Source organism: Contarinia nasturtii, unplaced genomic scaffold (genome assembly GCF_009176525.2).
Source record: "Contarinia nasturtii isolate CC-2019 unplaced genomic scaffold, AAFC_CNas_1.1 Cnas_scaffold_630, whole genome shotgun sequence".
In the NCBI taxonomy this organism is placed as follows: domain Eukaryota; kingdom Metazoa; phylum Arthropoda; class Insecta; order Diptera; family Cecidomyiidae; genus Contarinia; species Contarinia nasturtii.
In genome coordinates, this window is record NW_022197981.1 from 986,206 (window position 1) to 1,010,493 (window position 24,288).

General features: G+C 34.0%; 2 protein-coding genes across 3 annotated transcripts; both read right to left on the minus strand.

Moving 5' to 3' along the window:
• Positions 1-1,366: 1,366 nt before the first annotated feature.
• On the minus strand, positions 1,367-8,794 carry LOC116340085 (tyrosine-protein phosphatase non-receptor type 23). Of its 2 annotated transcripts, XM_031766298.1 has the most exons (11): positions 8,777-8,794; positions 7,966-8,048; positions 7,789-7,879; positions 3,690-7,465; positions 3,278-3,618; positions 2,982-3,172; positions 2,828-2,848; positions 2,221-2,534; positions 1,981-2,156; positions 1,789-1,908; positions 1,367-1,724 (listed from the first exon to the last, which is right to left on the minus strand). In XM_031766298.1, exons 3-11 carry the CDS (start codon positions 7,870-7,872, stop codon positions 1,609-1,611), a joined length of 5,139 nt encoding a protein of 1,712 aa, XP_031622158.1. In that variant the 5' UTR covers positions 7,873-7,879; positions 7,966-8,048; positions 8,777-8,794; the 3' UTR covers positions 1,367-1,608. The 2 variants fall into 2 exon arrangements, with proteins under 2 accessions (XP_031622158.1, XP_031622159.1); XM_031766299.1 differs by lacking the exons at positions 2,828-2,848; positions 8,777-8,794 and having other exon boundaries at positions 7,966-8,386.
• Positions 8,795-9,827: 1,033 nt separating this feature from the next.
• On the minus strand, positions 9,828-24,288 carry LOC116340091 (sodium- and chloride-dependent GABA transporter 1). The gene is made up of 11 exons (XM_031766308.1): positions 24,133-24,288; positions 17,939-18,917; positions 15,874-16,138; positions 14,181-14,282; positions 13,880-14,075; positions 13,523-13,790; positions 13,337-13,440; positions 12,876-13,245; positions 12,301-12,504; positions 11,984-12,151; positions 9,828-11,803 (listed from the first exon to the last, which is right to left on the minus strand). The coding sequence occupies exons 2-11, from the start codon at positions 18,077-18,079 to the stop codon at positions 11,708-11,710; spliced, it is 1,914 nt and encodes a 637-aa protein (XP_031622168.1). The 5' UTR covers positions 18,080-18,917; positions 24,133-24,288; the 3' UTR covers positions 9,828-11,707.

The window sequence follows — 24,288 nt, forward strand, 5'->3', positions numbered from 1 at the left end:
TATAACTAACCCAATAATAATAACCCTTCATTTGAATTAAATCAAATCGAAAATTTGTTTTTTCTCTTGCAGGGTAGGTCAATGACCAGTACTATACCACCCGGTTTGTTTTTTGTACCATTTGACTGGGATATCTGCCTTCAAATATTTATGGATGATCGAGAACGTGTCACATATTTCATTTCTGTTATAGTTGGAGTCCAACTGTTGGACGTAACACTACATTGAATCTGGGTAGTTTTCGAATCTGGGGTGTTTGTTTTCAACTGTAAACATTGAGAATAGAATTGGACGGTTTAAGAGACTCGTTACTAGTCTATGTACTAAAGGAATTGCATACGTTTGTCACGACACCCAAAAAATTTTCTCCACTGAGATGTCTGAATAATGTAATATTTTTTAATTTATCAATCAAATGCATACTGTTTGCAGTGATCGATCCGATTATTGTCATGTCGTGAATTATCATCGATCAATAAATTTGTCGCGCGTTGGTAAAAAGTGTTTACTATAATTTTCATTTTCATAATCCGTGCAAACGGTGAGTCCAGGTCTATAATATAAAAATGTGTGATCGGATAGAAAAAACTATTATATCGTTTATAGAATTCGCGACGTACAAAATTATTTCTTTACTATAGAAATACTATTACTTATAATTAACTATTATGAACAACCGTCGTTCTTGAATCTCTAGGGCCTAAATACGTTGAAAAATGATTTTTGTGCATTTCAAAATTGTAAGCTGGATCAGCCGATTATAATTTTTTAATGCGCATAGTGCAAAATAAATTTGGAACTACATCAAAACTTACGTTGAACAAAAGTAATAAAAAAATTGTTCACGGATACGGATAAATATTTTATCCGTGAATACAGAAATAGCGACGGACGTATTAAGAATTTTTCACGGATACACATCCCACGGACATAAAGTTCATCCGTATTCGCAAGCTTGGTTTAACGGATACGGATAAAATATATATCCGCATCCGTACGGGTACGGATGAAGTTGTCATCCGTGAGAGTAATGACAGTGAGCCAGGTAGAGATAGTAAATTGTAACCTACCTTAATGTACACTTTTTAAGACCAAGGTATCTTACATAAAATGTTGGGTTTAGAAAAGCGTTACCCCGGGCAAAACTATGGGTATGGCCAAAAAGGAGTCCATTTTATGAAAAATATTGTATTTGTGGGCACACTTCGAAACAAAATGTTGCACACTTACCTACATTCTCTAATTAAAACCATCCATTTTCAAAAAAAATTGCAGCAAAATTATAATAGCGTATACAGATGAAGGATGATGAATCCTTTGAAGAAATGTGAGCCAATGAAAATAAAAAGAATTTTCAAATAAAATCTCAAGAAATATTTTCATTTGATTATATTTTTAATAATTTCTTCAATAACATAAATAGCAGCAATGAGCTGTAAAATATACATTTGATCATTAAAAAGAGAAAACTTCTTTCCAAAGAAAAATTTCGGTTAGACATATCTCCTCCAAAACCTTTTTTTTTAATTTTTAACAAATTTTGTTCACTATTTTATTCGTTATATTTTTTTATCATTTTGAATCTAATCATAACTATCTTTTTTAATTTTATTTTAATTTCCACAATGGATCTAGGTCTTTGAATGGATCCTTGACCGGTGGCTCTTCTTCCTCAATGAAATAGTAATTGGTTTGTGTGTTGTTCGCCAATGATTTCGGTGAACCTATTCAGTAAAAAAAACAAATCAATTTAAATGCATACATTCATTTCCAATCGAATATGTTTACGTTTTTTAATAAATTCTCGACAACACTGTAGCACAATTTGCATCGATTGTTGCAAAATATTCATATCAGTTAAAATATTTTTGCGTTGTGAACAAATGCGATACCATACGTCAGTCACGTCTGAAGAAAAAAAACAAAAAAAAAACAATGGTAATCATTTTGATTCATGTTGATCAATCGATAAAAACTCACTGATTATTATGGGCATTTCACTTTCAAGAGCTAGTATGCATGTTATTGCCAGCGCAACCAAACTAGAACGCTCCAAATTTGTCGCACAGTTCAAAATCATCGGATTATTTTGCATGTTTCTCGGCGTCACTGTATCAACTATATTCTGCGATACTCCAATTAAATTTGATATCGAGCTGAAATAATTGTTTTTTTAGTTAATATGTAATTTGTTTCCATTTTTAAATCATTTTCACTTACTTTTTCGTTGGCCATTGTTTGGGTTGTAAAATGGTGATGGTTCTAGTCGAATTCGATTCAGGTGATGTAACTTGAATAGTTCGTTCGATGATGTACAGTCGATGTTGTTCGGTTAGAACGGTCACTGAATAATCGCCAAAATTTTGTGATGTATTCAATTGCTTTGGAAATAGCAGAATGGCACTTTCATCTGGCGTACTAAGGCATACTACGTACGATGCTTGCTGCGACCAAATCATGCACCAGAAATCTTTAACGGTATTAAATTTTGGTGCATCGGCCAATATGAAGTGGTTACAGTGCGATCCAAGATCCTATGGAAATTATTATTGGGAATATAATTTTTTTTTTATTTAACGTGTTTTGGAAACAATCTTCAAAGAAAATAAGCAAAAGACTCCTAAACGGATTTAAATTGAAATTATAACCAAACAAATACAACTGTATTACTGAATCCAATTCATTGACTAAAAATTGTTTAGAGCTGAATTTTCTGACAAAGATCTATTTTGCATTTTCAATTTTCGATGATTTATTTCTTACTCTGTATCGAAAATTGAAAAAAAAGTTCATGACACTTGGAATTTCCCGATTTATAGAAACTCACCAACTTCATTTCCATCTTAATCTTTAGCATAACAGAAAAAAATCAAAATAAATCAAATGAACGAAAATGCACACGGAAAGTAATAATTTGAAATAAGGATAGTAAAGTCAGCATAGAAAGTCGGAGTATTCGAAATTTTGAATTAAAAACATACCCGAATGTGAGCTGCATTAATATAGTCATCTGTTTCAGTGGGCAACAGAACACGAGAATGATCGTACGGAACTGAAAGCATGTCACGATTTTTTTCCGGAAATAGTTTCGATCTGCTAACCGATCGTTTGGCGGCATCTTTTTCCAGTGTATCATGTAGTTCTTTCCATTTGATTTCGAGTGGTGTAGTACCTAGGGGCGGATCACAAAAGAAAACAAACGAATAATAAAAAAATAATTAGTGAATGATTGAAAACGAATCGAAACAAATGATTAAATAATAGAATGGTGTAGTACCGTTCAATGTTTTTGTCGTTAGACCGTTAACAATTTTTTCATATCGTTGAACTTCTTTGTAGAAATTTTCAATATTCGCTGAACTTGGCGGCACCGAAGCTGGAGTGACCGCGGTCGTATTGGACACAATTGGCGCTGAACTTGTTGATGCCAGCAACTCAACGAAATTTGAATTCAAATCGAATTTTGTGTCGGTGTCAACGTTTGACTTGGCGCTCGTTTCTTCGGCCAAAGAAAGTTCAGTCAAAGCTTTTTCAATCGAATCATTCTTCTCAACGGGCGGTTTCTCTTCATTTGCCTTCACAATTGGTGTGGGTGTTGAATCATCTGCGATCTTTTTACTAATTAAAAACAAGCAAATTATTATTAAAATTGGATTTAAATTCCATTGGTTTATGACTTCAGTATTTACCTTTCTTCCGATTTATTTAATTCTATTTTGGAATCGTGTTGTGATGGTTTGTCAGTTGATTTAATCGGCTGAAGTGTTGGCGCAGGAATGGGAATGTTGTCTAAATCGCTTAACAAATCAAATTTATTTGACTTGCTCGGCTGTGGTTTCGTTTGCGGCACTGTCGTTGGATTGGTTGGATTCGATGCCACATTTGAAGTAACATTACTATTCACCGGTGCATTTGTAACCGGTGCCGGTGTTGAAAACTGCGCTGGAACATGAGATACTGCCGGAGTTACATTTTGAGCTTGCTGTGAATAGGTATTTGCAGCATTTGGATTTACTGCGCCATAGTTGTAAACGTTCGTTTGATTCGTTGCACTGTAACTGGAATTCGGTGTGACACCATAACCAGTCGTTGAATATGATGGAGCAATATTCGATACTGGATACTGATTACTTTGATTGTTTGCATCAATGCCGTAATATTGACTTGACGTTGGTGTATTTTGCATTGGATACTGCGCATTGTAGTAACCGTATGCATCACGAGTTGGATATGTGGATTGGGCATTATTTGTTGTTGGCAATGTTCCCGATTGCGTTGAATATCCAGGCACATAGTTGGTGTATGCGGTTGATGCTGCGCCCACTTGCTGTGGCACTTGCATTGAATGGCCAACATTGGATGTATTGGAATGCGAGTAGTTTTGTGACACTTGCTGAGTTTGACTTTGTTGCTGTGAATACTGATTACTATTTGCCGGTATTTGATAGGCATTCACCTGGTTGTTTGGTGTTGTGTAGTCAGTGTAAGAAACGCCAGCATATGACTGTGGTTGTTGGCTCAAATTCGGATTTGTCAACGAATTAGCCGATTGATAAATGCTCGTTTGCGGCGTTTGAGAATGATAAGTGACCGTAGTGGGTGCTTGCACACCGCCACTGTATGTTGAGTTCATGTAAGAATTCGATTGATTTGTTGTATCACTTTGTGAATAATTCAAGTACGATTGTGATGAAATGGGCAATTGGCTTGACACATTCTGTGCACCAGTCATCATGCTATTGTAGTTGTATGGTTGAATCGACGCTGACGTGGCTGCATTTGGATTCGTTGCGTACGAATAAGTGCCAACATTTCCATATGCACCACCAATTGAAGATACACTGGCACTCGTTACATTTACAGTTGTCTGTGATTTTTCACCACTATAAATTGGTTTCGTTTGACTCGGCGATGTAACCGCGTTCGATAAATTGTTGTAGATTGGATTTATGTATCCGGCCGATGCATACATATTTGACTGAGATAATTGTGGGTTATAGTAAGCAGTCGTTTGGCTTGTATACGTGTTTTGTTGATTTAAATTGACATTCGATTGACTTGAATGGGTTGATGTCATCGATGGAACTGAACTCGGCACGTACATTGATGCATGCGACGTTGATTGCGTGTAATTCGATGATATTGTTGGGACTGTTGCTGTTGCAGTCGATGGATAATTATAATTATATGGAATTGTCGCTGCCGTCGAATGGTTAATATCATGAATTCCGGTATTCTCCTGACCAATTGGTGTTGGCCGAATGGCAGCATTGCGATAGTTTTCAATGGCATCATGATCGATTGGTTTTGACAGTTTTGGATATTCACCGACATTTGAAGTGGGTACGGGCACGTTTGCTGTTGAAATGGCCACCGTTGTTGATGGTGGTGGCAATTGTGGATGTTGCATCGATTGCAATGCCTTTTTATTCAACGAATCAATGCGTTGTTGTCGCTCTTCGTCATGAACATCACGTGCACTGCGAACACGAGCACATAATCGATGAATGTTACTCTGTAGTTTTTTATAAAATTCCAATCCTTTTAAACTTTTTCCCAACAAATCATCGTACACGTCATACGATGCGATCAACGATGTAAAAAATATATCACGTTTATGTTTTGTTTCTGCAACAGCTTTGATGAAATGTGCACACTTTGCATAGGCATCGGTGAATGTTTTCAATATATTCTCTTGTGCCACAAGATTTTGTTCGATGATATTTATCAAATGATCATGTTTGGCCAATTCATTTCGAAACAATTTTTCCACATCGTTTTCACCCCATGCGACCAATTGCGCGGTGATGTCGTCTTTTTGAATGTTTTCACTCAGCTGCGCATAGAGTTGGCCCCGTTGTACACGCATTTCATTCACTTTATTCAACAGCATTTGAGTTTCGTTCAATATTCTTGGATCGCATTCCAGCGAACATGTTGGAATTTCGGCTTGTAAGTCTGACAATGGTTTTGATAACATTTCCAAATTTTTCACATGCATTTTCATTGCTTTGCTCAATGTCTCGTTGCTATCACCGGCTTTATTGTGTGCCTCTTGATATCTCATGAATTCCCGGTTCAATTCAATGAAGTGATTGCCGGGCCGATAGCCCATTGTTTGTTGGAAATCTTTTTCATACAATTCCTCTTTGCTCAACATTTCTTGAATGGTTTGTAATGAATTTTCGACATCGACACATATCTCTGCTAACGATGACATATTTTGTCTTAAATCATTGATAACCGTTGGCTGTGCATTCATCGCTCCACATCGATCGATGATCGATTGCGGTAGTTTCGCCTCTTTTGCATTAAAACTCAACGAATCAATATTCAATGATTCCATAAATTGATTTAATTCATTGTCTTTAGCTTCGATCTTTTGCGTAATTTTTCGCAAAATATTTGTTTTTTCTTCGCTGTACAATGAGCTTTGCTCATGTGTTTTTATCGGTACCAAACGATGGAAAATATCATCACCGGCCGCATCGGCCACATTAAATGGAATTCCTTTGACCAAATTTGCGCCAGCAATTGTCGCAATTGAACTGAATTCAGGCACTTCTTCGTGATAAATAAATTCATTTTCATTTTTGGCCGCTTTTCGTTTCGCTTCTACAACGTCCATGACAAATGTAAGCGTTTCATTCACTTGTGGCATATTTTCCAAATGTTTGGCCGCCTTTCGTGCATCATCCAATCGATCACAGGCCGCTTGATATAACGTTACACGTTCGCCCATTTTTTGTTGTTCCTCAGCATGTTGGCCTTGATATAACGATAAAATACATCTCATGTACTCCACTTTGAATTGAATGTATTGACGCCATTCTTTGAACTGTTTCGAACCGACAATTTCACCAATCATACCCTCTTCGTCGCCCGACGATAAAGACGCAAATGCCGAATTATAGTATTCAATAATTTGTGATGCCACTTTAGCCACAATGATCGATTTTCGATTATCGATTAAACTCTTCTCCAGAATGCACTCTTGTGCCTGAGCAAAACAAATATTTTGCATAAATCGCAATATATCTGGATGCATATCACTGGTTGTTGCCATTTGGTATTTTTCACGAACCATTTCAAAGGCCCAAGCTGCCCGTTGGAACAGCGTACACACTAATTTCATATCTTCTTCGGTTGAACGGCTCGCTTCTGCTCCCAATTGTGTATGTATTGCACCATAGTTATAAAGTACAATGCCCATATCATGACGAATATCAGACGATTGTGTTGTATTGCTTGAATAAATTTCACGCCACACAAAATTTACCAAATTCCGATCGTTTTCGATGGGAAAACGATTTTGCAACGAATGCAATTGACAATAATATCGTTTGATGACATTATAGCCGGTTTCATCAATCGACGGATTGTATGCGGCTGCTCTCAGTGTTTCCAATTCATAAATTTCTTTTGAAAATGTCTCTGGATCCTCTTGATAATATTCAGCGATATACTATTTAATTGAAAATGAACGAAACAAAAAAAAAGAAATGAATTATTTTTTTTAGCAATTTAAAATCTTAATGTGGCAGCTGGAAAAAATGTCGAACATTTTTTTGTATCATTTCCAAAACTGGCATGAAAAAAAAATCTCGAAATAACTTACGAGGTTTTTTCATTCGATTATTTTGTATGAATCATAGTGCACTTGACGTCACCGTGTTCAAAACAAATTCATATTATGAAGACATACACAATTACGCGTTAATTAGATTTTGTAGAACAGACAAATGAAATATTTCGAATGATTGTCGAAATCAAAATACATTGACTCACCTGTTTTAATCGTGAAAATGATGATTTCTGTTGTGTTTGCTTCAAATCAAAGTGAAGCATTGGCACTTTCGGTACAGCCTCCATAATTGTACTGTTCAAAACAGAGAAAAATAAATACACACTATACCATATATACCATATTTCTTTTGTCTTTATAATCAATTATTTATAGCTTACAACGATTTTACAATTGGCTCCGGTTTATTTTTCTGTTTTTCTCTCCAAATTCACCACACAATAATTAGATTTACTGATTTTGGCTTCCGCACGAGAAATTGAAAGACCAAAAAGAAAAAACGAAAAACAATTGCAATGTCCAAACGATAACAATAAAAATTTAATAAGTGCAAATAGTACTGTCACAAGTAACACATCATTCGATAAAAAAAGTAAATTAAAGAAAATATTGAGTTTTTGTTGTTGTGTTGTTTCTATCTGTAGTTATGTGAGTAATGCACCGATTTTGTCTACACTCTGATTCCAAAACAAATGCGGTTCGAATGTGTGTATGTTGGAATTATAGTATTAAAGGACAGATAATAATTAACAACGTCATTTCAAACAAGAATATTTCACTTTTCAATTGCAATGCATTTATAGTAGTTTGTCACACCGTATATGTATAAACACACGAACGAGATGTGTGAATGTTCATATCAACACACAATTGATCACCATAACCATAACAATACAGATGCACAATTATTTAGCTTACACTCATAAGTAAGACACGAATGACAACGTCATATGCGTATGTAGTAGTCGCCGTTCGAGTGTTTGCATCTAATTGCAAGCGTACGGCACAAACAATTTCATTGACAGTTATGCCTTGTTTCGGTGAATGTTTTCATTGATTCAATTTGTATGGCGACATAAGAATGGCAAAATTATCATTTTTCGAACTTTTTTCTTATTATTAGTTGTAAAAAAGGGACAATTCAATAAATGCTCATGTTCAATTGCAGCGTGATTTTTTTTTTCTACTTACGAGAGATAATTTTACAATCAACAAATTCATAACGTCACAAATTCAAAATGAAGCGCAATTGAAGTAACATTAACCGTGTGTATCAATTAAACCGCTTATACGTTCAATTTTATCGATTGAAATTTTGTTGTGTATTTAATGCGCTTATATTTATATGTATATATAGCTCAATCAATGCTCTGTGTTTAGATAAAATGAATTTACTCTTGTTCTATGTGTCACAATACATATACACATCATTCCGTCTCACATTTGTATGTGTGCACATACAGCGACATCTAATGATGATTTTTGGCGCCATTTCATTTTCAAATATTCTTATTTGTCGTATTTATGATATATCCCGTTTTGTAGCTAACCAAAGAGCAATAATACACTGATCAAAGTGGTAGAAATTAACTTTCATCCAAGGATTTTTGTTTCACAAGATATTCTTATGTAACAATTAAAAAATTAAAACAAATCGTTTTTCATGCTTTGGAAAAATGTCGGTCAGTTTTTATGGGCACCGCGCCACACCTCCACCTTTTTCTTCTAAGCTTGGTTCTTTGTATGTCGATTGTATATATCTGCTTAATAGTGAAAAAAAAAGTTCAAAATCAATTTTATTTTCACATTTATGTTTGCGATTTGTCGCATTGGTCGTTGTTACTTGTTCGGATGACAACAAATTTATCGCAGATAGTTCAACAAAAGAAACCCAACGTTGACAGTAATTACGAGTACATCGTTCAATATGAAGACTGGGAAAAGATCGTACTCACTCAGACCATGAGTTGAATGTAGGGAAAATGTAAATCAAATAATAAGATGAAAGTGATTGCTAATAAAATTGCTTGACTTTCTTAAATGATGACGAATCACATAATATCCTTACAAATGGTAAGATTTCAAGAATCTGTAAAAAGACCTCTATAAATAATTGAAAATGAATGATTTTTTGACGGGACATACTAAAGGATATTTTACTCAAAGTCAAAGTATGAGAAAAAGAGAGAGAGAGAGAGATAATTGAATAAAACAATGGCCGTCCGTTGATGGTTGGCTTTCATTTTCCAGATTACAATTAAATGAGTTGTATATTTATTCCTCTTTATTTGGTTTAATCATATAATTTTTCCATTCATTGTTATTTAATTACTTTCAATTAAAATTAGCTTCGTCGTTAAATTTATGTAACTTCATTTCTCATTTTGTTTTTAAATGTATATTCGGTAGAGTTTTTAATTAAAAAGAGTTATTTTGTTTTAAAGTACTGAATTATGAAATGGTGAGCGAAGAAAAATTCGTAAATGACAATTAGTTGATTAGTATTTTATGCACGGGTGTGTTCTGATGGATTCGAATTGATTTGTGTGTGTTTTTTGTTGTGCTTTTTTGCTTATCGGAGCAATTAAGTTCTACATAAATTGTGTTCTCCATTGATTTTCGGTTGTGTTTGTAGATAAAGCTTAAATGTTTTTTGTTTGTTTTAATCAAATAGTTGTTAATTGTGTGTTGGTAAATATTTTCTAAAATTTATATATAATTCTATATAGATTTTTTTTTTGTTCGGTTCATTTTGTTTTTGTTGTTTAATGTTTCGGTAAATATTTGATTTTATTTGTCGCTTGTGTGTTTGTGAGTAAATTATTGTTCTTTTATTTATTTAATTCGTCAAAATCTATCCAAATGAAAATTGTGTATGATTTTTTGTATAGATTTTGTCAAAAGTACACACAAGCTTCCGAAGGGTTTTGAGAATCGAACTCAATCAATCTTGTTTGTTTTTGTTTTGTTCATCTCATTTTTTTATTCCTCTAACAATCAAAAACAAAAACACAGACAAAAAACAATAAAAACGGCATTTAGTCAAGTAAATTTTTTCTACGATTAGATTAATTATTATATTCAATTTGATTTTTTTATTTTTTTTTTCCTTTAAATTATTACTATTATTATTAATATTTATTATTTAGTATTTTCTTGGTAATTTGTTCTAAATACTTTTAAATTGTTTGTTTTTTTTTTTAATTTTATTTTGTTCGTTATTTTTATTTGGAAGCATTGGTTTTCCTTGTTAGGTAAATTGTACAAATGGAACAATTCCATCATATAATCTTTCACACAGAGTTTTTTTCTATCGGTAATTAACTACTGGAAATCCTATACGATAATGATTCAAATAATTTCTGTATTATTTCAGATTAATTCAGAAAATGTGTGGAATGAAAGAGAATTTTTGAAAAAAGTTTCGAAAATCTCAAGTCAAGTCACATAATGTGTTTCTGTGAAACAAACTGTAGAAATTCAAAATAGTACAAACATTTTTCTGTAACATTTTATTAACAGGATTTTCAGTAATAAGTCACCGAACAAAAATATATCTGAATGTTAATCTTGTTTTTTTTTCTCTTTATCTTCTTCTTTTCGTTTGTGGTCGAAAAAAATAAGAAACGACCACATCAAAAACGTTCGAATAAATAAAAAGAAAAACAATTATTCGTACAATATAACAAAGAATAAATAGCAATTCTCAACGAAATCTTAGTTGAATAAATTAATAAAATTTGTCAAATGTCAAAGAAACAGAAAAAAGACCACATGCATCTACTGTGTAAGATTTGAAAAAAAAAAAGATTCCGAAACTGACATGAATTGATTTTCTATCTTTGTTTTTTGTTCTTTTGGTGTGTGTGTGTTTTTTGAGCAAATCGCTCCAGACTAAACTAAAAACTAGATACTTTTTTGTTGTTTTTTTTCTTTCTTGTAAATATTTGTTGTTCTTTTATTTTTTTGAAGTATATATTTCAGTTTTGGTCGTTGACTTACTATGTTGTGTTGTCTCATCTGGATAAATGGAAGAAATAGTTGCTATGAGCTAATAGGCTATTAGCATTTTAGTCTCATTATGTTTTTTTATTGATCGATTACAACGAAGTACAGGCTCGATTACAGATAAACTTCGTTCAGCTTTTGTTGTTCTATGACCATCTTCTCTCGTAACGTTTTCACATCATCGTCGATTCGAACAATTTGTCGAATTTTCTATCGTTTTTGATTGATGTGCAACAAATTAAGAAAGAAACAAAAACAAATTGGATTATTATAATCTTAAATTGTTAATGAAATGTAAGATTTTCTCTACTGCACAAGATCGAGATTATTATTCGTTTAAGTGCTGTAAACAGATAAATAAATAAATTAAAAGTCTGAATCAATATTTACCGCAGCTCTGTCACCAGGAGTCTTAAACCACAACCAAAGCATGTAACCAGGTATGCATAACATCGATGACAAGGCTGTAAACCATCCGAATGCATGAGCCCAAGGTGGATATTCATAGCTTAAGTATTTGATCGGTTTCCATTGGACAATGTTGAAAATGAACACGGACTGCAAACACAAATAGATTGCGAAGATTTCAGTATTTATACGAGCAAAAAAGTGGAAGTGACTCTCAATTTATGCTGAATCTTCCAATTTAATAAATAATTTAGCTCTTTTTTCACTGAAAAGATTATAAATGTTTCATAAAAGCATACCACACAAATGAATGGAGTTGTATAGCACCAGCAGAATTTCCAGAATTTCATTGGATAATATCCAATCATTTCCTTGATACCATCGTAGAAGCGATCAACTCCAAATGCCCAAGAAATCGATACACATTCGAAGAATATTAGGAAGAGCAAGCAAAAACCGCTAACCGCATATTGGTCCAAAATTTGGAAGACATACATTCCGCCCTAGTAAATAATAATAAGATGAAATTTCATCAAAATTATTCAAATAAATCGATGAGGCCGATTTGAATGTGAGACTTCTACTGCGATTTCTGCCAAAATCTTGGCAAAAGTTTCACATTCATTTTCGGACAATTTATTCTAATTTGTTTGGATATAGACTTTTCGGATTTTGTTCCTCTCTGAGACATTTTTTGTCTTATGTCTTAATTTGATAGTTTATGGGTTTCTACTTCAGAAACTCAAATCACGGATGCAGACACATTGTAGAGAAACAAACTATTTTCAAATTATAATTTTGGTTGAAGACATTTGAACAAAATCCGATAATTCAATATTTAGAATTATTGAAATAAATTTAAAGCGCAACATACCTGTGTGATACATGTCAGACCAACTAAATAGCTGAGGAAGCAAACGATTGCAATGAACACCTCCTTGCGACGACGAAGTAGTCGTGGCCATTCGTCGATGACGGCCGTAATAAAACCTTCCATGGTACAGAATTGTGAGTCCAAACCGATTAGTAGCAACATAAAGAAGAACAAGCACGCCCAGATTGGTGAGCCGGGCAATTGTAGAACAGCGGATGGATAGGCCAAGAATGCTAGACCAGGACCAGATTGTGCCACATCAGCTACTGATCGTTGTTGCTCGTGTGCCATAAAACCGACCACGGAGAAAATGACAAATCCAGCAAACATACTTGTACTTGAATTCACTGTGCACACAATCAATGCATCCCTATTTTGTTTTAATCAATTAATGCAATTATCAAATTTTTTGTAATGTTTCGACTTAAAACCTTTCAACGACAACAGAAAAATGTACATACTTATAAACATTGTTCGTAAATTTATTATAGCTGCCCAAAGCAACCAATGTACCAAGACCCAATCCATATGAGAAGAAGATCTGAGTAACGGCATCGATCCACACCTAACCCAAGCAATAACAAACCAACCCATTAAAGCTATAAACTGAAAAATTGAATGTACATTTTGTGTGCGATCTATTTTACCTGTGCTTCCGTTAACTTCGAAAAGTTCGGTATAACGTAGAATTTAATTCCTTCAATGGCACCTGGTAATGTTATTCCACGAATCAACAATATTGTCAATAAAAAGTATGGGAACAATGCGGTAAAGTAGACAACTTTTCCAGTCCACTTGACACCTTTCCAAATGCAGAAGTAGCACATAATCCAAACAACCAAAAGCGTTGCGGCCAATTCCCAACGAATACCACCAACTTCTTCGATACCGCTCGAAATTTGCAATGCACGACGTCTGATTGATTATGATAAATTGAAAGAGAGCATATGTGTGCGTGAACAATATGAATTTGATTGATTAAACAAACAAAAAATGAAACCTACTCCCAGAACTCTTTAACCGGATCGGTTAGTTCGGTGTTGGTAAAATTCGATCCAGCTAATGAACACATTTTGACGGTTTCTTGGGCAGTTGTATTGAAGGGGATCGAACTATTCCAACAAAGTAATGAATTTCGTTCGTATGGATTAACGCAAGTCCTTGTATTCCACAAATTATTGCATGTACGCCATGGAACATCTACGCACCGGAATGGTATAGCAGAGAAAATATCAACATTAATATCAATAATTCAATGTCGAGTACATTGACACCGGATTAATTTGTAATGATTGTGAGTATTACCTGAACGAAGCGACATGAAGAAATAAAATATTGCCCAAGCTAAAATAACGATGTAGTATACGTTCATCCAGCATGACATCACGGCAGCAGCGTATCCAATTCCTGTGCGTTGTACATTGTACAAATGACAATTCAAATATGTTAAACATCAAAAACAACAACGAAATTGAGCAAAAAATGTAATCAGGAGCCATAATATTCTTCCGGTGTCAGACTCTCGTTTCTCTCCTTCACTGGTTATCATTGTTTTTTCTTTCATCGTTTGGAATGAACAGAACAGTTGTGTGCGTTGTGAATTTCACACGTGTCACAAGTGAATAATAGACGAAGTCATTCAATTACATGAAACGCGATGAAATTCATCTATGTACCATCGACAAAACATGATTAAAAACACATCATATTCGATATTGCTATGATGTGCGTGGAATTTTCAATTAAACATTTTATATTCTAAGCATACATGGCCACAAGGGGAAGGGGTGCATTGCGATTGGAGTGTAGAGTGATATAATTACTTCACACCAAATTGAAATGCGTTCATACAGAAGACATGCTTGTTTTGTCAATTCAGGTACTCACTCTTAGAAAATACAGATGACAAAATGAAACGTAAACCGAGTTAAATTGCATTATAATATAATATATGACAAAATACAGTGCTTAGGGCCAAGTTTTCCCTTCTGAGATTTATTTTGTCCAATGCCATAATTTGACATTTTTGTGAATTAACTAAGAGCGTATCCATAATTGGAGTTTTATAGCAGTAACAGATATTTACTTCGCTCTCACCAGACATTATATTGAGATATTTTCAGCCAGATATCGTCAGGAGTTGATATGGAGTGAAAACGATAAAAGTGATTGTGGCAATGTAAGTGTAATTATAGCCATAACAATCACTTCTATTGTTTTCACTCAATTTCAGCTCCTGACGATATCTGGCTGAAAATATCTCAATATAATGTCTGGCTCTCACTCATAGATCTGGGTTCAAATCACTGTAGTTTCTCATGTATGAAAGAAATCACATGACAAAATGCAATTTTACTCTGTTTGCATTTGATTTTGTCATCTGTATTTTCTAGTAGCAGAAATGAAAATGTGATTTTTATATCCATTTTCCGTCAGAATTAGCTTGAATGTGAAATTAGCCGAAATAAATTTTGGAATTTAATATAATTGTTACATGTAACCTGTTTCCCATTGGAAGGACGGAATCGCTTGTATTCAAACAAAAATGTCAATTATTTCCGGATTTTATACATGATATACGTTGTTTTATGCGCCAATTTCACCAATGTAAGGCCCATGGACTTAAATCCGATTATTTCGATTAACTTGATAAAGCGAAACGAATTCAAATTGATGCTCTCTTGATATTTGTGCAGGTTTTTCTCCGAGATAATTTGATTTTAAATTTAAAATAGAAACGAGAGCCTGTTTTTGACTAGGGGTTAGACACTGGGAATCATAATCGGTATAATCTTAGATGATTTTTTTTTGTTATGTTTATAAGAAAATATTGCTATGTGTGTTCCGCCATCTTGGAATCGTGGAATCGTAAGAATCTTCAAAATATAAAATTCGCCTCTTAACCCCAAAATCATCGTGAAAGTTATGTTAATCAAATGAATAAAAAATAAAAAATAAAATAGAGAAGCTACCAAAAGAGTGAAATGTTCTGGTTTACCTTTGAAGATAGGTGCAATTTTGAATACACCTAAACCGCCTATCGTTAGCATTTGTCCTAGTGCCAATTCCATAAAAAACATCGGTATACCAGCTAATGTCAGCGTTATAAAGTACGGAACTAAAAATGCACCGCCACCATTTTTATAGCAAAGATAAGGGAAACGCCATACGTTGCCCAGACCAATAGCCAAACCGACCACTGACAATATGAAATCTAGTTTGTTTGACCATGATCCTCGATCTGGCAGTGCTACCTTAATTTTCTGTGAGTTGAAAGAATATGAAAGAGAAAAAAAAAACAATGATAGTTATTATTATTATGACAAAAAAATGGATGAACAATGGTTTGGTTTTGACGAGACTCTTGCGTCACCGGAGCAAAAATGCAATGGTTCAAAGTGACATTCACAAAGAATTTTAAAAGCATAAAAAAGGAAACGTTTTCAAGCATGGGAATTTGCATGGTTGAAATTGCTTGCATTGAGATCAGACATTAGGCTCGAGCTATGCATATAGCGGCTGCTATTTTATAGGTGCTATTCATAGGCGCTATTTGATTCGTGTGCTGTGTGTAACACCGAGTAGGAATATCGTAGCCTACGATTCTTTTGTACATTCGAATGTGAGTACAAGAGAGATGTAGAAAATAACGCACAATATGCATAAATGAATTAAAATGAGATAAATAGCGCCTATGAATAGCAGCTATGAAATAGCAGCCGCTATATCCATAGCTCAAACCTAATGTCTGATTGAGATAAATGTGAAATTGAAATGAATTCTTCGCTTTGCTTGTCTGTCTAATCGGTTTGCTTTACATTTTTTTGACAAGAAAAGGGAGAGGGTGAATCTTTATTTTTTTTCTTTCAAATATGAAATGTAAAGTACGTTTTTTTTTTTTTTTTGTCATTGTTAAATTGTGCTATGTATGTATTTTTTTTATGTCAATATGAATACATATAAAATGCAATAAAACAAGTTTAAGAGGTTTTTTCGGTGCTACAATTGTATCAGTGTTTAAATATTCAAAATGATGTTTTCACAGTTGAACAATAGGGTTGAGCCACAGGGATTCAAAGATATAAATTTTGTCGGTTGTTGGATGTGGACGAATTCAGGTGCATATTGATGATGGAAAATATAAAATTTGTTGAATCATATAAAAAATACTAATTAAATGCAATGAATCAAAGTTGTGTGTATGCTGGGTGATCAATGCGTGCCTTCGCATTCATAACAATAAATTGCACACTCAGGCCACATAATTTATCGAAATGAATTACATTTAAGCAAGTTCATCCGAAACAAATAAAATGTATAATAAAAAAAATAAGCGTATGGCAGAGAGATTATGCTCTCGTACAACCCCGCGTGCATACACAAGATAGAATGGAACGAGGCACGGGATTGATAATGATGGTGCTGCTGCTGCCGCTGCTACTGTTGTTTTAAAGAGGTATCGCCGAGTTGTTTCTGATTGCAATTGTTTGTGGCTGATATAGAATGGGTTGTAAAACGGGATAAATTGAATCTGTTAAAATGGGCAACAAGAAGAGAGCACATGTGAATGTAACACGAAATGGGTGTATGGTACGCGTAGTGCGCCATTGGATTTGTGATATGTGAGATTCAAAACGGGTTCAACATGGAAATGATGCTTATGTGCCGTTTATTTTCGTTCGATTCAATTTAAAGTGTAATTTATCTTTGTGTGTGCATGAGTTGTATTTGGCGCGTGTGTATGTGTATATAATATGTGCTTATATTAAATTTGTGTGTGTGCCATTCTATTGAAGGCACATTTAACAAATATCATCATATCAAAATTGTGCTGAATGTTTGAGTGAATATTGAATGATATGTGTCGTTTACAATAAATGGCAATAATAGTGCAAGCTTCGATGATTTGTGCGCTCTCGAAGTGCAGAAAATTAAAATGAACTATTATGCCAGCGGCCAACAGTCATTCTCTTTCTTTCGTTTTGTATCTCTGTCCCTTGTTTTTCAGTTGTATGCTTTATCAAAATGTGACATGAATTGAAATCCAAAATAATGAAAATTACCTTATCTTGTTGCTTTTCCTGAGTATGAGCATCTGAAGGGTTCCGTAATGCCGGCAATTCAATTGATTCATCCGGCGCTAATGATGATTTATGATGTATTGTCTCATCCAAACATGATACAGATGTCGCACCCTCTGTCATTTTGAAGCTTATATAGAAACGCTGCTTTTATTACTGCTGCTACTATTCTTCGTCTTCTTCTTTTTCTTCTTTACTACTGCCTATCGTGTATGTATTGTATTTGGAGTTTTTCGCGCGCGTTTTTCTTCGATTTAAAGATCTTGAAAGATTTTGTGCGTGGTGGCTCAAGCAGCCTATTCGAGTTTCGTACGTTTCTTCTTTGCTTTTGTGTTATTTTCTAATAGCTTTTGCTCCGACTATATTCCCTTATATCTCCGAGCACCACGAATGTGTTTTATTGCTTTTTCGAGCTCTAAAACGTAGTTGCTTTTATATGATTTGTATGATGCGCGTGCGTGCTTATGTGCGTTATACTTATTCCCGTTCCGTTTTTTCTTTTCTTCTCTCTTTATATTTTGAAAACGATGAGGATTTTCGTTCCGCTCGTTTTTGTGTTCCACAAATTCCACAGTTTCTTAGTGATATGCTGTTATTCGATATTGTGTATTGCTGAATTGATGATGATGATGATGATTTGGATAATTTTTTTTTTTTTTTCAGAAAATTCAAGCACACTTCAAAATCCGCCAAATCTTCCGAATCCGAAATAGGGGATATGTTTTTGTTTACTAAATTATATATAAATTCTTATATATATTTATTTATATATCGATATGATGTTTGTGCGTTTCGTTGGTGTCTTCGACGTTTATTGTCGTTTATTTTATAAACTTAGCTCCTCCTCTTTGTAATCACACTTGATTCTCTTTCATTCGCTATCGGATTCTCTATATGTCTCAATTACAGTCGCATGAGATGTATTCCAGTTGGCCAAAGAGTGTTAGATCCTGGTTGGATTCTATTGGTGATTCATGTGACAACACGGAATAGATGAGAAAAAGACAAAGAAATGAATAGATAAAGTTAATGCGTTTATTTTAAGCGTATTGTTAAAAGTTTTTCATCATATTTATTGATATTGGTTGGTGTTAAAAAGTGTTAAAATTACGTATTTAACACACTCAAATATAGAATGTAATTGCATTTTGACACCAGACTCGCTTCAATTTTTGCTTGAGCATTTGGTTTTAATGCGATGCCATTAAATTTACATTTGACAATAGATGATTAGAAACGTTTTTTCGAGTTATATTTTCATTTATCACAACCACACAATAGTCGAGTGAGTTTCTTGCAATATGTGGTGGGCTCTGTGCTCGATACAACGATTCCAAAAAGCACACAGCACGCTGATTGAAAACGACTGCAATAGAAATGAGATTGCAAAAAGTGAACGAAAAGGAACATAGTGAATGGGTAAAAGCAAAAATTATTTCGATTTAATTCTTCTGTACTTCGAATTTGAGTCTATTCCCTTTTTTTATTTCTTCTTTCGTTGAAATTGGAAAAAAAGGTTTCAAAGGGATATCTTTTTTATGCCCATTTTTTCTTTCTTGTTTTTATATCTTTTTTCTTTTCCAATATTACATATCCTTCAGTGGATAAGAAACAAATAAATCATTTATTTGATGTTTGACTCTTTGAATGAAATTGGTTCGTATTTAAATCGATTTGTTATTTGCGTTTGAATTTATCCAAAGACTCCAATCATTGTAATATTATGAACATTCATTTAATGCCAAAGATTTTCTTAGTATACTTCACATCTCTCTCTCTCCCTATCTCTCTCTCTCTCTCTCTTTCATTCACTCTGACTTTGTTTCCTCTTCAATAAATAACAATCGCATTTAACCCGAACATTATGCTATTCAGATTAAACTACCTTTAATCATACGGCCAGGAATCTAGGCATTATTTTATGTGCCAGTTCATTTGGATTCATGCTTTGACTATTAATTACCGTAAATAACAATGACATAATGACGTCTAATTTTGAATATACACCATCGTATAGTCGAGGGCATGTAATCCGACTAATTTTTCTTTGTACCCGGGGGAATTTCGAAACAATTTTCTCGTAAACTTGTCAGGGGTGTGATTTAAAATGAACTACATTTTAAGAGTAAAATTGAAATCAACCTTGAGTATGCCGAATTTTTTCTAATCAAAATCTTGATTGGTTTGTTTCAATTTTTTCTACTATGTGATAATTGTGTGCTTTTTATTTGTAGTGGGTTTTTATGGAAAATCAATTTTGCACACTCATGAAATGCTAATATCCAAAAAAGGTGTCTGAAATTCTAAGAAAATGCAAGCACATCATTTTAATGGCATGAGATTATATTTTTGGGTGACTTGGTGTTTAGATTCTGAAGTTATAGCTATAACTAGAAGAAACAATGACAAGCTAAATTAGTATTATCGCCCGCTGCTAAGCCCCCTTGAGTGCGTAAGCACAGTAAAGTGATGATGTTTTACACAATTTTCATTTTCATTCTCGTTTTCATCAATTACCTTCAGACCGGAACAAGAGCCATATTTTTTTTGTACTGAATGAGTCGCAATAGAGGAAGGGAAAATTTCTTGGTAAAAAAAACAGGATGAAAAGATGATAAAACAATTGCTATTCGATACATTTACCACAAAAAAAAGGCAGTTGGGATTCGATATATTTTCCGCAGAAAAAAAAGCAGTTAGAATGCGATACTAGTCATGTCAATTCAATTTGGGTAAAAGAAAAAAAAACACGGTAGCCGGATAGAATGTGTATCTTTTGAGAATATGAGGGTGCAAAAAGTGTGTTGTATATTTGCCGTGTGAAAAAGCTCATCTGTTCAGTTAAGCGCAAATGAAAAGACGGAATGTTTTCGAATTTATCTCTGAGTCATTGAATGAATGAAAAGGCAGACAGGCGTTCGCAAGAAGATAAATAAATGTTGGTTACCAGACAAACCGTTCATCGGTTCAATCATATCAAATGTAGTGCACACAATGGTTTTGCGTTATCCATTGTTTAGATGATCTATTGATATAATAAAGAAGATTGGTGCATAATGACCGTCATTTCAAGTGATTTTTATTCGCGTGCTGCTCATTTCGGACACCATCTGAATAGAAGATCAGATGAATGGCGAATGTGCAAATAGCCAAAAAGAGACCAAATCTATATCATTTTATTTTAAAACAAAAGGCATAGAGAAAACGAAACGATTCTAGTTGAAACAAATTTTGATGGTGTGTGATGATCACTTTAACTAGAGATGTCCGGTTTCGGATGCTTGAGCGTGTGAGCGTGCGCACATAGAACAACAGTTACAATTCCGATGTACATATGACGCGTTCGCAACTATGTATACTGAAATGTGGTTTGGTTGTCATTTGGTTGTTAAATAATGGTTGATATGCGTTTTTAGATTACGATAAACGATGAATTAAAGATAATAATATTTCCATTCACGTTTGGTTATTAGAGTCATTCATTCGGAACTCGCAGCATAAACTAAATCTCTCATTCATTCGGTCGTTCGTTTGTTCTGTCCTTCCACTCTCATTCAGATGAACATTCGTTCATCGTTGGTTTGGTGTTGTTCGTGCGTTATGGCATTTCAGTTTGTAGTTTATCTCTGTCGAAATCGGATGCTATCGCATCGTTCGTTGTCGCACACACATCATTTCGCACATGAGTGCATTGATAGCTAAGCGTGTGTCGTTTTGGGCTGACTTTTTTTTCTCTCGTTGTTGATATATTTCGTTTGGATTTCATTAATTCCCATGCTCTTTGTTTTCATTTCGTAAATTGATAGCGACTGGGGAGTTTGCTCTTTGGCCACAAATGTACACATACCACAACATACTCTCAAAAATGTCACCAACACACGTTCATATGTAAACGTACACATCGAATATATTCGGATTCGATGAATATGTTCGACCACAAAACAAACGAAATTCGCAATAGTCTAAGTTCAGTTGCTTCTTCGTTGGTTCGTTAGTGCTGCTGTTTCTGTCACTGATGTTTGCTGTTATAAGTTGATGTTATTACCAATTTTTATGATGTTCTTTCGGCATCATCTCGTCAATCATGTTATCAGTTAATATGGAATTGAATATGTGTATGTGTGTGTGTGTTATGTTTTGATACATCCGCAGCAGCATGGCAACTACACAACTACTGTGCTCTATGGGTATTTTGAAGGGCTCTTTACTGATTTGATAACATGATCAACGTGTCAACTTTTATAACATATGTATCCGTGCAAGTGATGATATCTCACTCTCATTTTTTTCAATATTTATCGTTTTCCCCTTCTCCCTCTAGTTTTTTTTTGTTGCAAATTTTCCATACGTGAAATGATGTTCCCACCAACTCTCTCATTATGGTGATTTCAGTGTGTTTTCTGCACCGTACACTTGTCAAATAAGTGCGTGTATACCGTCATCATTATGATTTTAGTTAAAAAAAATTATATTTAATATTCACATTCGCCAGACACATGCATCCATTCCATTCGGAATAGGCAACTGTAATTCCTCTTGAACGGCAACAGCACCCAAGTAGAGAGACATGAAGAAATGATATTTTTTCGCAGTTTCCAAGGATATTTCCTTTTTTTATTCTTACTGTCGCTGATTTTGATAAAGTAATAGCATTTTTATCGTAAATAGTCAAGCGAGAAGAAAAGTTGACAGAAACAGAGTGGCAAATTATCTATAAAGTTGATTTTTTTTCGGTTCTGTGATGGCTTTTTTGCCATCAGGCATTTTCTGGTGACTGATAATCAACGCTGTTTTTATGAGTTTTTTTTTACTTTGCATTATTTTTTGGCCACCATCGTTATGTTATGCGAGATAAGACTTCAATTTCAAGCATAAATAATTTCAAAATTATTTTCGTAAAAAAAACCGATTTATTAGTTGGTCGTTTTCGCTGTGAATCGATTTGTTCTTGACTTGTAATAAATAAACCGAAAAAAAAAGAATTCAATTGAGCGCAACAACTGGTTCAATTTCATTTCATTTTACACTAATTAAATCTCATTAATCAGTTTAACTGTTGTAATTGCAATTACTTGAAATATTATGCATGTGTGGCTTGGCGCGTACATCATTTAACTGAAATTGGACCTTCGTTCCAAATACAACGAAAAAAAAAACGTTGAAGAAGTTGTTCGTTTAAAATGTATAACGAACGAAAGATATTCTGAACTTGAAAATGGATGAACTGTACTGTTTTTGTTTGGTCGTTGGATGCTGTCGTTGCTTCTCTGGTTTGTTGTGAATTTAATTTGGTTTGGCGCTCGAACAAAAGACGATGCAAAAACGTGTGGAAAAACGAAAATGTGAAAAACCCAGGCACTAACCAAGTTTGTTTTACATACACAAAACACAGATACACTCAATTCAAATTCTCTCTCACCCACACTCTCTTCACTCACTCTCTCTCTATCTCTGCATATCTATCTATTCACCTTTACCTTTTTCGCGCTCCCTCTCTGTTTCTCTCTTTCTGATTTTTTTTTGTACAAAACTAGAAATCGAAAAAGTTTTTTTCCTTTCTTCCCGCTTCCTTTTCGCCTTTATTTCAGCCAAGCGATTTAGATTGGATACAAGAAAAACAATTGTGAGTAAGGAACAAATGAAAAAAACAAACAAACGAACAAATGCCACCACAAAACAAACAAATATACAATGCGAAGAAAGGGAGAAAATGAGAGGAAATAAAAACAAACGGCGCACCAAACAAACTGTATTGCTCAGGATATGCACAACTTAAAGCGAAAACTGTTTTATTGCAAAGTAAATTCGCGCGCTTCGTTGCAGATGGCAACATCGACCTTTTATACCCACGATAAAATGCATTAAATACTCTATATATTTTCTTGTTTTGTTTTTCTTGCTTGAAAAATGTTTTTCAAATGGTGTTTGAGTCTGTTTTTTATTTTATAAACAATTTTTCCTCTTTAAATAACACGTTGTGTTATGGACCTAACGGTCCGAAATATTTTTTCCTTTTCGTTTTAAAACTATGATTTCAAAAAAAAAAAAAAATCAAAAAAATGCGCGAAACTTAAACGTTTGCGAATTAAGGAACAACACACGTTTTCTATTCGATAATAAAATTCTATTAAATACAATGTTGTTTTGTATTGTTGTTTCGGTTCAATGGTACGTACAGAGTCACGTTCTGTTTTCCTCTCGAAATAACAACGGAAAAAAGCAAAAAAAAATCTTTGCTGTGCTGCTGCTTTTACTACACAGAGACTCCGGTTTATACACTTCTAACACTTTTGGTGGTTGTTGAGCAACTGAAATCCGATTCGATTTTGATT

Bases quoted from the DNA above. Each gene is read 5' to 3' on its own strand.
- LOC116340085 (XM_031766298.1), bottom strand. From the start codon at position 7,872: ATGGAGGCTGTACCGAAAGTGCCAATGCTTCACTTTGATTTGAAGCAA. The intron at 3,619-3,689 runs GTAAATACTGAA...GTTTTTAATTAG, and splicing joins TTAAATAAATCGGAAGAAAG to TAAAAAGATCGCAGATGATT. The intron at 3,173-3,277 runs GTACTACACCAT...ATCCGCCCCTAG, and splicing joins AACGACAAAAACATTGAACG to GTACTACACCACTCGAAATC.
- LOC116340091 (XM_031766308.1), bottom strand. From the start codon at position 18,079: ATGACAGAGGGTGCGACATCTGTATCATGTTTGGATGAGACAATACAT. The intron at 14,076-14,180 runs GTAATACTCACA...TCCGGTGCGTAG, and splicing joins CTTCATGTCGCTTCGTTCAG to ATGTTCCATGGCGTACATGC. The intron at 12,505-12,875 runs GTATGTTGCGCT...ATTATTTACTAG, and splicing joins GTCTGACATGTATCACACAG to GGCGGAATGTATGTCTTCCA.